The sequence below is a fragment of the Coregonus lavaretus genome (assembly GCF_964263955.1).
Source record: "Coregonus lavaretus genome assembly, contig: HAP1_SCAFFOLD_8893, whole genome shotgun sequence".
NCBI lineage: Eukaryota > Metazoa > Chordata > Actinopteri > Salmoniformes > Salmonidae > Coregonus > Coregonus lavaretus.
Genome location: NW_028159636.1, coordinates 1242 through 18327, shown reverse-complemented (window position 1 = coordinate 18327; position 17086 = coordinate 1242). Strand labels below are relative to the sequence as shown.

Sequence of the window (17086 nt, the reverse complement as noted above, 5' to 3'; positions counted from 1 at the left end):
TCTGTTTGATTGAGTGTGTGGACAGGTGTCTTTTATACAGGTAACGAGTTCAAACATGTGCAGTTAATACAGGTAATGAGTGGAGAACAGGAGGGCTTCTTAAAGAAAAACTAACTGGTCTGTGAGTGCCGGAATTCTTACTTGTTGGTAGGTGATCAAATACTTATGTCATGCAATAAAATGCAAATGAATTACTTAAAAATCATACAATGTGATTTTCTGGATTTTTGTTTTAGATTCCGTCTCTCACAGTTGAAGTGTACCTATGATAAAAATTACAGACCTCTACATGCTTTGTATGTAGGTAAACCTGCAAAATCGGCAGTGTATCAAATACTTGTTCTCCCCACTGTAGCATGCACACACACACACACACACACACACACACACACACACACACACACACACACACACTCATACACTCACACACACACCCACACCCCCACATGTTTTCACAAAGATTTCTGACATTTATTCAACTGTGTGTACTGTAGGAAGCCTACTGGACTTTCTAAAGGACGGGGAAGGAGGAAATCTGAAGTTGCCTCAACTGGTGGATATGGCAGCACAGGTAAGAACACACATTCACCATCTTGACCATGTTCCTCATGTGGTTGGGGGCCGGCTTAGCACTTCGGACACTGGTGCCGCCTCACACTCTGCTGCAGGTGGGGACACGTGGTGAGTCGGATGGCGTGCATCTCTAACCCTTCCTCCTGTGTGTGTGTGTGTGTGTGTGTGTGTGTGTGTGTGTGTGTTTGGTGTTTGTGTGTGTTTGTGTGCGTGTGTTTATTTGTTTGTGTGTTTGTTTGTGTGTTTGTGTGCGTGTGTTTGTTTGTGTGTTTGTGTGTTTGTGTGTTTGTTTGTGTGTTTGTTTGTGTGTTTGTTTGTGTGTTTGTTTGTGTGTTTGTGTGCGTGTTGTGGGTAGATAGCGGCGGGCATGGCGTATATAGAGCGAATGAACTACATCCATCGTGATCTGCGAGCGGCTAACATTCTGGTCAGTGAAAATCTGGTGTGCAAGATCGCTGACTTTGGTCTGGCCAGACTCATAGAGGACAACGAGTACACTGCCAGACAAGGTAAGGGAGCGTGTGGCAACTCTTGATGTGAACAGGGCTTCATAAATACATTTGATTGATTGATTGATTTTACAGGTGCCAAGTTCCCCATCAAGTGGACAGCTCCTGAAGCAGCTCTATACGGGCGCTTCACCATCAAGTCTGACGTGTGGAGCTTTGGTATCCTGCTGACTGAGCTCATCACAAAGGGACGCGTACCTTACCCAGGTGGGTGGGGGGGGGGGGGGGGGGGTCTGACTCTATCTCCCTCCTTTTTTCCAGACGTAGGATGCCGTGTGTTACACTACTAAACATCTCTCTGTATGTCTCCCTCTCCCTCTCCCTCTCCCTCTCTCCCTCTCCCTCTCCCTCTCCCTCTCCCTCTCCCTCTCCCTCTCCCTCTCCCTCCTCTTCTCTAGGTATGAATAACCGTGAGGTCCTGGAGCAGGTGGAGAGGGGCTACAGGATGCCCTGTGCGCTGGGTTGTCCTGCCTCCCTCCATGAGCTGATGGTGCAGTGCTGGAGGAGAGAGGCGGACGAGAGACACACCTTTGAATACCTGCAGGGCTTCCTGGAAGACTACTTCACTGCTACTGAACCCCAGTACCAGCCTGGGGAGAACCTGTGACCACACACACACACATGCACACTCACACCCACACACACACGCATGCACACACACACACACTTGTGTGTTCACAGACAGACAGACACTCACATAAACACACACTCACACACACACACACACACACACACAACCTACAACCTTACATACTGTAAGCCTTATCTACTCTATGTTGTTGTTGTTGTTGTTGTTGTTGCTGTCAGGGCAGAGCAATCAAACACAAGCCACAGAGTTCTCCCTCTCCTCCTATCTGTGCTCGGCTGCCCAGACCAGACCAGCAGAGTTAATGGGACTGTGTCTTGATAGCTTTACTGTGTTACCATGACAACAAGGCTACATCTATAGATGGCGGGTTGGGGGGGGGGGGTTAAGGTTAGGGTTTGGGTTATATGGGGGTTAGGGATCCAGGTTATAGTTTTGTAGGCTGTAGCGGGCCAGTTTGTGCCTTAAATCTTTACTCAGTGTAAGATGATGATGATGATGATGATGACTTCACTCCAATGCTTTTTACTCTTTAACCATCTTTAATGTCAAAGTGGATTTTTACTGTAACCATCTTTCTACAACACACTCTCTATCCATTATCTGGCAGCATCCCCACTCACACCAGTTTGTGTCACCGCTACGCTGACCCTCTAGCTAAGGTGTTTCAGGCAGCACGTCTGTGTTGTTACTGCTACGAGAACAAACTCTTTGATCTGGGACAACGATCGGCTCAAACATGAATGGCTTCAGTAGGTTTATTGGCTCCCTAACTAACGCTATTTCATCCTCTGTTATAAACTCTTTCTCAGACTCTGAGAAATTTTGGGGAGTTCCAACATTTTCTCTCCTGCCAGTGACGCAACAATGCCAATATGCCGATTTACAGTTACAGTTAGCTGCCGTTCTAGATCCTAGTGTTTCCATTCCCCTTTAAGTCAGATATTTTATGACAACCTTGTTTTTTTTTTTTATTGTTTTTTTTTAGAGCTTCTGAATCTGGTGAGTAAATGCTACCAGAGGGGTCATGCCCATAGGGGGGCACATGGGCACGTGCCCCCTCAAATGTGCCCTGTTTAAAAACATTCAATAAAAAATATATATGTATATATATATATATTGTTGTTGTTGTTTCTCTGTAATGCTACTAGCCACCTAGTAATTTTATAAAGTTGGTTTTAGCCCAGATAGGTTCCCAATCTCCCAACCTCATAACTGGCTACCAAGAAGAGATTTCAGGCTACCAATCACGTTAGAGTAGCTAGCTTGTCTGTCTTAGCTGGCATGCCTGCTGTCAAGGTTGGTAGACTTTAGAAAAAGCAAGCAATAACTAAATGTACTGAATAAGACTCACATTCCTTTCAATCTTTTACCCAGATTTTAGCAGATATGCAGAGAAGAATGCTACCAGTAAATGCCAATGTTACAAATAAGCCTAGCTTATCACTATCCCTCACTAGCCAACACTAGCCAACGCTAGCCAACGCTAGCTAACAGGGAAGAAATCCTAGGGTGAGCACGAAGCGTGAATGAGCCAAGCTACAGCAGCTTGTGAAGTTGCTGGAGCCCGTTCGTAATCCACACCGACCAACTTCAAACTAACATCCAGTCGCAGTCTGATGTGGTGGCGTACCTTCTCAACCTTGGAGGCACACTTGCAGTCAGCTACAGTTGCAAAACAGTTGGCACAGGTCCTCCTGAAGTCACCGTGTGAGCGCTTCGCATGCATACTGACTCCTCTGGCAGCCAACTTCGATCCATCCCCTGCAGCAGCTTGCCTGATGGACCCAAGTGTGTCTCTGGCACTTCGCTCAACACAGATGGAGCCACTGATGAGGGAAGCAGAGTCTTTTTGTACTTCAGCAAATCAGAGAATACAGCCGTGGAGCGCCAGGACCCAAGCAAGATGCCAGCACTTTGAATCAAGCAAGCATCTCGACCACAGTTCTTCAGAAATATAGCTTCCTCGCATCGAGGATTGTCCAGCTGGAGGGTCAACCTGGCAGGGCATTAAGTGCCCCGTGTGAGCTGGAACTACCTGGAAGAGGTAAAGGGGGACAGAGTCACCTCTCCAGGTCTGACTGTCACGCCCTGGCTCTGGGGACTCTTAAATGTTGAGCCAGGGTGTGTAGTGTCTATGTTTTGTTTTCTATGTGTTTCTTTCTAGATCGTTTATTTCTATGTTGGCCAGGGTGATTCCCAATTAGAGACAGCTGTGGCTCGTTGTCTCTGATTGGGAACCATACTTAGGCAGCCTGTTTTGCACTAGTCATTTGTGGGATCTTGTTCCGGAGAGGTTTGTGTTTGTTAACCTTAGGACTTCACGTATCGTGTTGTTGTTTTGTGTTATTATGTAAGTACTCATTAAAAGATGTACGCATATCACGCTGCGCCTTGGTCCGCTCATTACGACGATCGTGACAGAAGATCCCACCAAAACAGGACCAAGTAGCGTGTCCAGGAGCAGACAGCCTGGACATGGGAGGAGATCCTGGACGGGAAGGGATCCTGGACTTGGGAGGAAATCCAGGCCGGAATGGATCGCCGTCCGTGGGACGAGACTGTGGAGGCGCGCCATAGAGAGGAGCAGCGGCGCCAACCGTGCCGACGTCGGACACGCAAGAGGCAACCCCAATAAAAAAAATTGGGGGGGCACACGGCTTGGACGACGGGGCAGCAGGAGGCAGCTACAGGGCGAATCTGCAGAATAGGAGAGGAGGCCACCAGGTTACGGGGGCTATTGGTCATGAGGGAGCAGGAGTTAGTTGGTCAGAGGGAGGAACTACTGGAGGCGATAAGGGAGAAGGAGAGTGTAGAGGCACGGCGAGAGGAACTGGTTAGGCAGCAGAGGGAGCGGAGGTTTATGAGGAAACCCAGTCCCGCTCCTCGCACCAAGAAAGTGGTGTGTGTCACCAGTCCAGTCCGGCCCGTTCCTGATCCCCGCACTAAGTTAGTGGTGCGTGTTCCCAGTACGGCCCGACCCGTTCCTGCTTCCCGCACAAGGCCAGTGGTGTGTGTTCCCAGTACGATCCGGCCCGTTCCTGCTCCCCGCACTAAGTTAGTGGTGCGTGTTCCCAGTACGGCCCGGCCTGTTCCTGCCCCTCGCACCAAGCCTGTGGTGCGCGTCGCCAGCCCGGCCCGGCCTGTTCCTGCCCCCCGCACTAAGTTAGTGGTGCGTGTTCCCAGTACGGCCCGACCCGTTCCTGCTTCCCGCACAAGGCCAGTGGTGTGTGTTCCCAGTACGGTCCGGCCCGTTCCTGCTCCCCGCACTAAGTTAGTGGTGCGTGTTCCCAGTACGGCCCGGCCTGTTCCTGCCCCTCGCACCAAGCCTGTGGTGCGCGTCGCCAGCCCGGCCCGGCCTGTTCCTGCCCCTCGCACCAAGCCAGTGGTGCGCGTCGCCAGCCCGGCCCGGCCTGTTCCTGCTCCCCGCACCAAGCCAGTGGTGCGCGTCGCCAGCCCGGTCCGGCCCATTCCTGCTCCCCGCACCAAGCCAGTGGTGCGCGTCGTCAGTCCGGCACAGCCCGTGCCTGTTCCACCGGTGCCTGGTCAGCTACCGGTCAGCTGCTCCACACCGGAGCCTAAGCAATCCGCTCCACCGATGTCCAGTCCAGCTCCGGCCAGCGGGACCAGACCAGGGGCGCTACGGGGGGTAGCTAGAGAGTGGTGGTCACGCCCGGAGCCGGATCCGCCTCGGAGGCGGAATGCCCACCCAGCCCCTACCCTCTTGAGTTTGTGTGGCGCGGTCGCAGTCCGCGCCTTTGGGGGGGGGGGGGGGGGGGGGGTACTGTCACGCCCTGGCTCTGGGGACTCTTAAATGTTGAGACAGGGTGTGTAGTGTCTATGTTTTGTTTTCTATGTGTTTCTTTCTAGATCGTTTATTTCTATGTTGGCCAGGGTGGTTCCCAATTAGAGACAGCTGTGGCTCGTTGTCTCTGATTGGGACCATACTTAGGCAGCCTGTTTTGCACTTGTCATTTGTGGGATCTTGTTCCGGTGTCAGAGTGCTGTGTGTGGATGAGTGTAAGGAATCAAGCGCAGGAACCAGGATGACTTCAACAGACTTTAGTAAATCCAAATCAGGTAAAGAGTCGCCAACCCAACCGGGCGGCGCGAACAATTACGCACAAACACAGTGCGGAAAACAAGAAAAAGCGCACGCAGTGCGAACTCTCGAAAATGACAACAAACGAGAGAGAACAAACTCCTCTGTGGCAAGCTGACAAAATACAATCACGCATAACACCTGACCCAAACAAACGAAACTAAATAGGGAACATAATCAAACACAAACAAGGGACAGGTGTTACAAAGAGACAAAACCAAACGAACATGAAACATAGAACGGTGGCAGCTAGTAGACCCCCCATCCGGCGTCTCGAATCAAGGATGGACCTCACGGTGTACGCCGGCGCCCCCTCGATGTCCAACGGGGGCGGAGGAGTCTCCTCTATCTCATACTCCTGGAGTGGACCAGCTACCACCGGCCTGAGGAGAGACACATGGAATGAGGGGTTAATATTCCTATAGTCAATAGGCAGTTCTAACCTGTAACACACCTCGTTCAACCTCCTCAGGACTTTGAATGGCCCCACAAACCGCCGACCCAGCTTCCGGCAGGGCAGGCGGAGGGGCAGGTTTCTGGTCGAGAGCCAGACTCGATCTCCAGGTGCGTACACAGGCCCCTCACTGCGGTGGAGATCGGCGCTCGTTTTCTGCCGACGGATGGCCCGCTGCAGATGTACGTGGGCAGCGTTCCATGTTTCCTCCGAGCGCCGTACCCATTCATCCACCGCAGGGGCCTCGATCTGGCTCTCGTGCCAATGTGCCAGAACCGGCTGGTACCCTAATACACACTGGAAAGGGGTTAGTTGGGTGGAGGAGTGGCGGAGAGAGTTCTGTGCCATTTCGGCCCACGGAACGTATCTCGCCCACTCCTCCGGCCGGCCCTGGCAATAAGACCTCAGAAACCTACCCACCTCCTGGTTAACACGTTCAACCTGCCCATTACTCTCCGGGTGGTAACCCGAGGTAAGGCTTACCGAAACCCCCAACCGTTCCATAAACGCTCTCCACACTCTGAAACGGTGAACTGGGGGCCTCGGTCAGACACTATATCCTCGGGTACCCCGTAATGCCGGAAGACATGGGTAAACAGAGCCTCAGCGGTCTGTAGGGCAGTGGGTAGACCCGGCATGGGAAGGAGATGACAGGCCTTCGAGAACCGATCCACAACGACCAGGATGGTAGTATTCCCCTGTGAGGGGGGAAGGTCGGTAACAAAATCCACCGAGAGGTGGGACCAGGGTCGTTGTGGAATAGGCAGGGGTTGTAGCTTACCCCTGGGCAAATGTCTGGGCGCCTTACACTGGGCACACACCGAACAGGAGGAGACATAAATCCTCACATCCCTAGCTAACGTTGGCCACCAGTACTTCGTGCTAAGGCAGTGCACTGTCCGGCCGATACCCGGATGGCCAGAGGAGGGGCACGTATGAGCCCAACAAATGAGGCGATCGCGTACCTCGAGCGGAACGTACGTCCGACCCACTGGACACTGTGGAGGACTTGGGTCGGTGCGTAACGCCCGCTCGATCTCGCCATCAACCTCCCACACCACCGGTGCAACCAGACAAGACTCTGGTAGTATGGGCGTGGGCTCAACAGACCTCTCCTCCGCGTCATACCGCCGAGACAGAGCATCCGCCTTCCCGTTCTGGGACCCAGGGATGTATGTGATTTTAAACACAAACCGGGCTAGAAACATAGTCCAGCGGGCCTGGCGAGGATTCAGTCTCCTAGCTGCCCGGATGTACTCCAGGTTACGATGGTCAGTTAGAATGAGGAAAGGGTGTTGAGCCCCCTCGAGCCAATGCCGCCACACCTTTAGGGCCTGTACCACGGCTAACAGCTCCCTGTCTCCTACGTCATAGTTCCGCTCCGCCGGACTGAGCTTTTTAGAATAAAACGCACAGGGACGGAGTTTAGGTGGAGTGCCAGAACGTTGGGAAAGAACGGCCCCTATACCGGCCTCTGACGCGTCCACCTCTACCTGGAACGGTAAAGAGGGATCCGGATGCGCCAACACCGGCGCCGAGGTAAACAGGTCCTTCAGTCTCCCAAACGCCCTGTCCGCCTCAGCTGACCACCGCAAGCGCACCGGACCCCCCTTTAACAGAGACGTTATGGGAGCTGCCACCTGTCCAAAACCCCGGATAAACCTCCGGTAATAATTCGCAAAACCCAACAACTGTTGCACCTCCTTCACAGTGGTTGGGGTCTGCCAATTACGCACAGCTGACACCCGGTCTACCTCCATCTTCACCCCTGACGCAGACAACTGGTAACCCAGAAAGGAGACCGACTTCTGAAAAAACAGACATTTCTCTGCCTTGACATATAGGTCATGCTCCAACAGCCTCCTCAATACTCGGCGCACCAGGGCTAGATGCTCTGCTCGGGTAGGACTGTACACCAGAATGTCGTCGATGTACACGACTACTCCCTGTCCCTGCATGTCCCGGAAAATCTCATCGACGAAGGATTGGAAGACTGAGGGAGCATTCATTAACCCATATGGCATGACTAGATACTCGTAGTGTCCGGAAGTCGTGCTAAATGCTGTCTTCCATTCATCGCCCTCTCTAATGCGCACCAAGTTATATGCGCTCCTGAGATCCAATTTTGTAAAGAACTGCGCACCGTGCAGTGACTCCGTCATAGTCGCAATCAGAGGAAGTGGATAGCTGTACTTCACCGTAATCTGATTGAGACCGCGGTAATCAATACACGGGCGCAGACCTCCATCCTTTTTCTTCACAAAAAAGAAACTCGAGGAAGCGGGTGAAGTGGAGGCCCGTATGTATCCCTGTCTCAGAGACTCAGCGATGTACGTCTCCATTGCCTTCCTCTCCTCTTGAGACAAGGGATACACATGGCTCCGCGGGAGAGCTGCTCCTGACTGGAGATCTATCGCACAATCCCCCCGTCTATGAGGCGGCAGCTGCGCCGCCCTAGTCTTACTAAACACCAGTTTCAAATCCTCATACTCGGGGGGAATATGCAGTGCTGTCATTAGATTCGGACTTTCCACCGAGGTCGCCCCTATGGAAACACCCAGACACCGCCCCTCACACTGGGCAGACCACCCTTTAAGAGCTTTCTCTCGCCACATAATAGTAGGGTCATGGGTCATCAACCAGGGAAGGCCCAGCACTACCGGATACGCAGGAGAGTCAATCAGATAGAGCTGAATCGTCTCCTCATGACCCTCCTGCGCCATCATTTGAAGGGGCGCTGTGACCTCCCTAATCAACCCAGACCCTAACGGACGGCTATCTAGGGCATGAACAGGGAAAGGCTTATCAACTGGAAGGAGGGGAATCCCTAACTCTATACAAAACTGGCGATCTACAAAATTCCCAGCTGCGCCTGAATCTACCAGCGCCTTATGCTGGGAACGAGGTGCAACCTGTGGAAAACAAACAGGCAAGGTTAGGTGCACGACAGAAAGCTCTGGGTAAGTAGGGCGCCTACTCACCTGGGGGGACCCCCCAATGCGTGACCTGCCCTCTCCTCCACCGGGGGACCCTCCCCAACACCTAGCCGCGGTGTGCCCTCCACGGCCACAGTTAGTGCAGGGAACGGCCCCCCTCGGGTTCCTACTCCTCCGTTCTCTAGCGCCAGCACCCCCGAGCTCCATAGGGCTCGGCTCGGAGGTGCTGGAGAGTGGAATGGGCGAACCCCACCCGGGACGTCCACGGGTGGCGAGCAGGGTATCCAGCCGAATGGCCATGTCGACAAGTTGGTCAAAGGTCAACGAGGTGTCCCTGCACGCCAACTCTCGCTGGACGTCCTCCCGGAGGCTGCAACGGAAGTGGTCTATATGGGCCCGCTCATTCCACCCTGCATCGGCCGCTAGAGTCCGGATTTCCAAGGCAAAGTCCTGGGCGCTCCTCATCCCCTGTCGGAGGTAGAACAGACGCTCCCCCGCCGCCTTCCCCTCTGGTGGATGGTCAAACACAGCACGGAAGCGGCGGGAGAACTCCGCATAGGTAGTGGTAGCGGCGTCCATTCTCCTCCATTCGGCGTTGGCCCACTCCAACGCCTTGCCGGTGAGACAGGAGATGAGGGCTGAGACGCTCTCGTGTCCCGAGGGCGCCGGGTGTACGGTGGCGAGGTAGAGCTCCACTTGCAGCAGGAACCCTTGACACCCGGCAGTGGAGCCGTCGTACGCCCTCGGGAGCGAGAGCCGAATCCCACTGGGTTCCGGAGATGGGACAGGAGGACTGACCGATGGGGATGGTTCGGTAGGTGGGGTCGTGGGTACCCCGCTGGTTTCCCATCGGTGGAGAGTGTTCATCACCCCCTCCAGGGCATGACAGACCTGGTTAATCCGATCCTCCTGCCCACGAAGACGTTCCTCCATACCTGCTGTTGGCGCGGTCGCTCCTGCTGATTCCATGGAATGATGCGTGATTCTGTCAGAGTGCTGTGTGTGGATGAGTGTAAGGAATCAAGCGCAGGAACCAGGATGACTTCAACAGACTTTAGTAAATCCAAATCAGGTAAAGAGTCGCCAACCCAACCGGGCGGCGCGAACAATTACGCACAAACACAGTGCGGAAAACAAGAAAAAGCGCACGCAGTGCGAACTCTCGAAAATGACAACAAACGAGAGAGAACAAACTCCTCTGTGGCAAGCTGACAAAATACAATCACGCATAACACCTGACCCAAACAAACGAAACTAAATAGGGAACATAATCAAACACAAACAAGGGACAGGTGTTACAAAGAGACAAAACCAAACGAACATGAAACAGAACGGTGGCAGCTAGTACTCCGGAGACGACGACCGCCGAAGCCTGCCCGAACAAGGAAGAGGAGCAGCCTCGGCCGAAACCGTGACATCCGGAGAGGTTTGTGTTTGTTAACCTTAGGACTTCACGTATCGTGTTGTTGTTTTGTGTTATTATGTAAGTACTCATTAAAAGATGTACGCATATCACGCTGCGCCTTGGTCCGCTCATTACGACGATTGTGACACTGACAGGATGGATGTTTATCCAAAGCTGTGACCTGTGGCACTGGATCTGGTGTCTGCCCCTGCATCCCAAGCGTTATTGGAGAGAATATTCAGCCTTTCATCAGGCTTGAGAAACCAAACAACCACCTCTCTGGAACGCAGATTCTTCTTGAAGATGAACCAGAGAATCTTGTTTGGTTGAACAGAAACACACACTGATAGATTTGTGAAGAAGTGTTGTATTGCTTATGTTTTTGCTGTTGTTTTTTTATTAACCCTATTTGAAGGGGTTAGTCAGTGACATGTTTAATATTACATAAACATAACATGTCAAATGTGCCATGCCTTCATTTGTTTTTTTCCCCTCTCTCTTTCTGTCAGGTAAAGGTAAAGACACTTGATTCTTCTTACATCTACAACTAACGTTTAAAAAGCATTGGATTGGTGTAAACATGGGCAAGAGAGTTTCCCTCTACCATATTTCTTACACCAGTCTAGGCGCTTATCCTTTAAATCCAAGTCACATTAAGATTGATTTATAATTTTAAACCTAACCAAACCTATGTCCTGGCCATGGAGTTGTATAGAGTCCTCTAGTGGCCAAAACTCTGAGTTAGCATGGGCAGCGCCACTGAGGACTTAAGCCATTTTGATTCAGTCAACTGGGCGGGACTTCCAACTTCATTGGCTGATCCCTCCTGATGACCCGGGTTGGCGTGACCTGATGACCCGGTTGGAGTCGTGACAGCCGGGTCATCAGGAGGGATCAGATGATACATTTTATTCTTGAAAGAAGATGGAGCTGCCCAGGCTCTCACAGACGCCGTCATTACACAGATACAGAGATGCTGTCTATCCAAGTCTATGGTCCCATCTCCTTATATATTACTGCATTTAACATTTACATTTTAGTCATTTAGCAGACGCTCTTATCCAGAGCGACTTACTGAGTGCATACATTATTATTATTATTATTATTATTTAAAAAAATAAAAAATCATACTGGCCCCCCGTGGGAATCGAACCCACAACCCTGGCTCTACCAACTGAGCTACATCCCTGCCGGCCATTCCCTCCCCTACCCCGGACGACGCTGGGCCAATTGTGCGCCGCCCCATGGGTCTCCCGGTCGCGGCCGGCTACGACAGAGCCTGGATTTGATTACTGCCCACCAGTGGCAAGAAGTGACATCCCCAAAAACGAACTATAGGCCTACAACACATAAATGGCTCTTCCCACACATAGGCTGCTTTCTGCCCCTGAAACTGAAACGAAAACTGAAACTGAAACATATAAAAACAAAATATAAATGTTTTTATCAAACAAACTGAATAAAAACTAGTAAATCAAGTCTGAAAACTAACTGAAACTAAACTGAATTTCAAATAAAAATCTAAAAACTAATAGAAATAAAAACTATAATAACCTTGTTTTGACTGTTTCACTTCTCTGTCCTGTATACATCTTTTAACCAATGGGAGAGCCAGGTGAGGTGAGCCAGGTGAGGGGTCACACTAATGATCAGAGGTCATATAGGTGAAAGGTGAGAGGTCGGAGTTGGGACCATGAGCAGGAGTGTGGATTTAATTTTTTTACTGTTTTTATGATGATTGGAACCTTCTGTTGTTTCAGATGTTTCTGTGCCTGCGGTAAAGGTCTATTCCACAATACCCGTGTGTCTTCTTTCCTTTGTGTCTAAGGGTAGTCTGCATACACATTTGTCTTTCCATCCTCACAAACACAGACACACACACACATTTTGACTGGTGTGGTGAGTCTACTACAAATTGGGTTCCTCCTGTGGTTAGGTCAGTTTGTCTGCTGTTTTACCTATGCCATCACTGTCCCTTATAACCATAGGGTTACAACCGGTTATTACAGCACTGAGTGCCCTACTGTTTCTCTCGTCTCGCTCTCTCTTTCTCTTTCACCATCTCCGTTCTTTCTCTGATGACTCTCTATCTACCCCCACCGGCATTGCGTAACCCAGACAACAGCTTCTGATAAAAGAAAAGAAAAAAGAAATACACTTCCCAGAGTTCTTATCGGTAGAACCGAGGGCAACTACGGGTTCCCGTGTGGGACTGACAGCCAGGCACGTCTGGCGATAAACGAGAGGGGAGATTGCAGTGTGTGTGAGAGAGAGAGAGAGAGAGACAGAGATAGAAAGGGGGATATAATATCGCGGGGAGAGAGAAACGGATGAAAGATTTGGTTCTTTCCTCTGTTTTCTTCCTGGAACGTCTGTCCCGCGCCTGTCTGCCACAGGATCGTTCTAGCGGGGTTTGAGGAGTGATCCTGTGAGTGCGTGCATGCAAAAGGGGTATCCGCCCCCCTGTCCGTCTCCTCTTCTCTCCATATCGTCTTCTTAAAAAAAAAATTATTCCTCCGTTTTCTGGGCTCTGCTGTTGATGAACACCAGCTTGTTTTTAGAGAAACGGTTTTCTGTGTCGGAGCCCTGCACGCACACAGACAGACAGACAGAAGTGCGAGGCACGGAGAGGAGACAGACAGACAACGACGTTAACTGGAGGAAGGAACGGAAAATGCTGTTCGCCAGCGGTGGCAGCCGTGATATTACCGAGAAATTCGTGACCCGCGCGACGAGAGGAGAGAAGCCCCGCTGCAGCACCGAGCCTCTCCCGGTGAGTGCGCATGCATCGTCTGTGTACACAACCCATATTTGCGTACTGGGCCGTTCTAAGCGCCGCTGCCAGAAGCGCGCGGCACCACTGCATTTTTTTTTATTGAAGGAATTTGTATTAACCTCGGCGGTGCCGTTATAACTCGCGCTGGGTCAGTCTGCCACTGACGTGGTGGGCTCCCCTCTTATTACTGATGGTTAACATACACACACACACACACACACACACACACACACACACACACACACACACACACACACACACACACACACACAGAGAGAGTTAAGGCTATTGTTTCTGCTGGTTGTGAAACCCAAGATGTCTACCATACAAACACATATTCACACAGGACCGGATCCGTTACGGAGACAGACTGTCTCTCCTCTGCATTCACCGTGAATGGAGGCGAGCTCAATGGAACATTCGGTGCTCTGGTGCTGCTGTGCTGCTGTGGCGTGAGCCCAGGGCGCGCTCCGACAGATGTTTACTCTAATTACTTAGAGATGGAGCGAGCCCAGCTAGCACGTAACGTTCGGAGAACCATATGTTTCTTAGAGCTTGGTGAGAGTGTGGTTGTCCTATGGTTATCTTGCATACAACCTTCCCATAAACTTTCTGGGAATGGTGCAGGATAGTTGCTTGGCTTTGGAACATTTTCAGCACATTTAAGGAACTTGATAAAAAAACATTATTTTCTTGTCATTTCATTACTTTACATTTTAATTTACATTTTGGTAATGTTCTCCAACTGGTTTGACATTGGGAATGTTCTCAAATAGTTCAGAGAATGTTACAAAAGCAACCTTATTCTATGGGAATTTCAGTACTTCAGCATAACGTTTCCTACAGGTTTACTCATGGTTCTATTTAAAGCCATGTTTTCAAATGGTTCTGAGAACTTTCCATACAAAACAAAACTTTAGTAACGTTCAAAGAGCGTTCTAAGAATATTATTTAAAAACATATACATTCCGTTCTCAGCATCAATAAAACTCTCTTTATCCTCTATCTTGTTAAGTGTGTTCAGGTGTGTTGGCCGCGCCCACTAATTGGCCACACCTGTTTTTAATGCTTGTTTGGTTTGAAATGGGGTCTGTTTGAATAGACAACAATAAACAGTTTTGTACGTGTAAAAAAACAAGGCATTTTAGTTCCGTCCTGGTGGCGCAGTGGACTAATTCCATGGATAGACAACATAAGTTCAAATCCCACTGAAATGTGTTTGCATGATTAATGCCTAAGGAAATACATTTCCATGTGTCCTATCTGTGCTTGGAGTTCCAAAAAGTTAACCCAAAATAAGCTAGCAGTCTTATCGAAACGTTCAGTGAAAGTTTTAAGGAAGTCATTAAAAAACCTACAAATAACCTATAATTTCCATTCTCAGAGCGTTAATAAAACGTCCCAGGAAAACGTTCAAGGATCCAGAGTAAAACGTTCTCAGGACCTCCCTGCAACCCAAAAATAAATGTTCCCAGATCAGGCAACATTTTCACTTCTGTTCTTAGAAGTCAGGAAAGGTATGACTTCCTTCCCACAAACAATGTGAAACCAAAAACATACACTGAGTATACCAAACATTAAGAACACCTTCCTAATATTGAGTTGCCCCAAATCCCCCCCCCCCCCCCCCACCCATTTTGCCCTCAGAATAGAGAGGGAGTAGGAAGAGATAGAGGAAGAGTGATAGAGAGAAAGGGAGAGATAGAGGGAGAGATGAAGAGAGAGAAGGGAGAGATGAAGGGAGAGATAGATAGAGAGATAGGAGGAGAGATGAAGGGAGAGATGGAGGGAGAGATAGATAGAGAGAGGAGGAGAGATGAAGGGAGAGATAGATAGAGAGATAGGGGGAGAGATGAAGGGAGAGATGAAGGGAGAGATAGATAGAGAGATAGGAGGAGAGATGAAGGGAGAGATGAAGGGAGAGATAGATAGAGAGATAGGAGGAGAGATGAAGGGAGAGATAGATAGAGAGATAGGGGGAGAGATGAAGGGAGAGATAGATAGAGAGATAGGGGGAGAGATGAAGGGAGAGATGGATAGAGAGATAGAGGGAGAGATGGAGGGAGAGAAGGGAGAGAGAGGGAGAAGGGAGAGAGAGGGAGAGATGGATAGAGAGAAGGGAGAGATAGAGGGAGAAGGGAGAGAGAGAGGGAGAAGGGAGAAGGGAGAGAGGGAGAGATGGATAGAGAGATAGGGGGAGAGATGAAGAGAGAGAAGGGAGAGATAGAGGGAGAAGGAGAGAGAGGGAGAGATGGATAGAGAGAAGGGAGAGATAGAGGGAGAAGGGAGAGAGAGATAGGGGGAGATATGAAGAGAGAGAAGGGAGAGATAGAGGGAGAAGGGAGAGAGAAGGGAGAGATAGAGAGAGAAGGGAGAGATAGAGGGAGAAGGGAGAGAGAGGGAGAGATGAATAGAGAGAAGGGAGAGATAGAGGGAGAAGGGAGAGAGAGATAGGGGGAGAGATGAAGAGAGAGAAGGGAGAGATAGAGGGAGAAGGGAGAGAGAAGGGAGAGATAGAGGGAGAAGGGAGAGATAGAGGGAGAAGGGAGAGAGAGGGAGAGATGGATAGAGAGAAGGGAGAGATAGAGGGAGAAGGGAGAGATAGAGGAAGAAGGGAGAGAGAAGGGAGAGATGAAGAGGGATATAGAGGGAGAGATAAAGGGAGAGATAGAGGGAGAGAGAGATAGGAGGAGAGATGAAGAGAGAGAAGGAGAGATAGAGGGAGAAGGGAGAGAGAGGGAGAGATGAAGAGGATATAGAGGGAGAGATAAAGGGAGAGATAGAGGGAGAGAGAGATAGGAGGAGAGATGAGAGAGAGAGGGAGAGATAGAGGGAGAAGGGAGAGAGATAGGGGGAGAGATGAAGAGAGAGAAGGGGAGAGAGGGAGAGATGGATAGAGAGAAGGGAGAGATAGAGGAGAAGGGAGAGAGAGAGGAGAAGGGAGAGAGAGGGAGAGATGGATAGAGAGATAGGGGGAGAGATGAAGAGGCGAGAAGGGAGAGATAGAGGGAGAAGGGAGAGAGAGGGAGAGATGAAGAGGGATATAGAGGGAGAGAGAGAGGGAGAGAAGGAGAAAGACAGATATCCTAGGGCCCAGTGTCCGTGTGTCCTGACAGTGCTGTTTTATTTAGGGCTCTTATTGACATGCACACCCCTCCTGTGTGCACGTGATGCAGAATGATATGTCTTAAAGGGAGAGACGTATGTGTGTGTGTGTGTGTGTGGGTATGTATGTCTGTGTGTGTGTGGGTATGTGTGTGTGTACGTGTACGTGTGTACGTGTGTGTGTACGTGTGTGTACCTGTGTGTGTGTGTACGTGTGTGTGTGTGTGTGTACGTGTGTGTGTGTGTGTACGTGTGTGTACGTGTGTGTGTGTGTGTGTGCATGTGTGTGTGTGTGTACGTGTGTGTGTACGTGTGTGTACGTGTGTGTGTACGTGTGTGTGTACGTGTGTGTGTGTGTGTGTGTACATGTGTGTACGTGTGTGTGTGTGTACATGTGTGTGTGTGTACATGCGTGTACGTGTGTGTGTGTGTACGTGTGTGTGTACGTGTGTGTGTGCGTGTGTGTGTGTGTACGTGTACGTGTGTGTGTGTGTGTGTGTGTGTGTGTGCATGTGTGTGTGTGTGTACGTGTGTGTGTACGTGTGTGTACGTGTGTGTGTACGTGTGTGTGTACGTGTGTGTGTGTACGTGTGTGTACGTGTGTGTACGTGTGTGTGTGTACATGTGTGTACGTGTGTGT

The 17086-nt window shown here is 50.4% G+C and overlaps 1 protein-coding gene across 1 annotated transcript; it reads left to right on the top strand.

Annotated features, from left to right (window-relative positions):
* Positions 1–498: 498 nt before the first annotated feature.
* LOC311122613 (tyrosine-protein kinase Fyn-like) lies at positions 499–2032 on the top strand. Its single transcript, XM_084196954.1, has 4 exons — positions 499–571; positions 929–1082; positions 1158–1289; positions 1481–2032. Exons 1-4 carry the CDS (start codon positions 560–562, stop codon positions 1687–1689), a joined length of 507 nt encoding a protein of 168 aa, XP_084053080.1. The 5' UTR covers positions 499–559; the 3' UTR covers positions 1690–2032.
* Positions 2033–17086: the final 15054 nt, after the last annotated feature.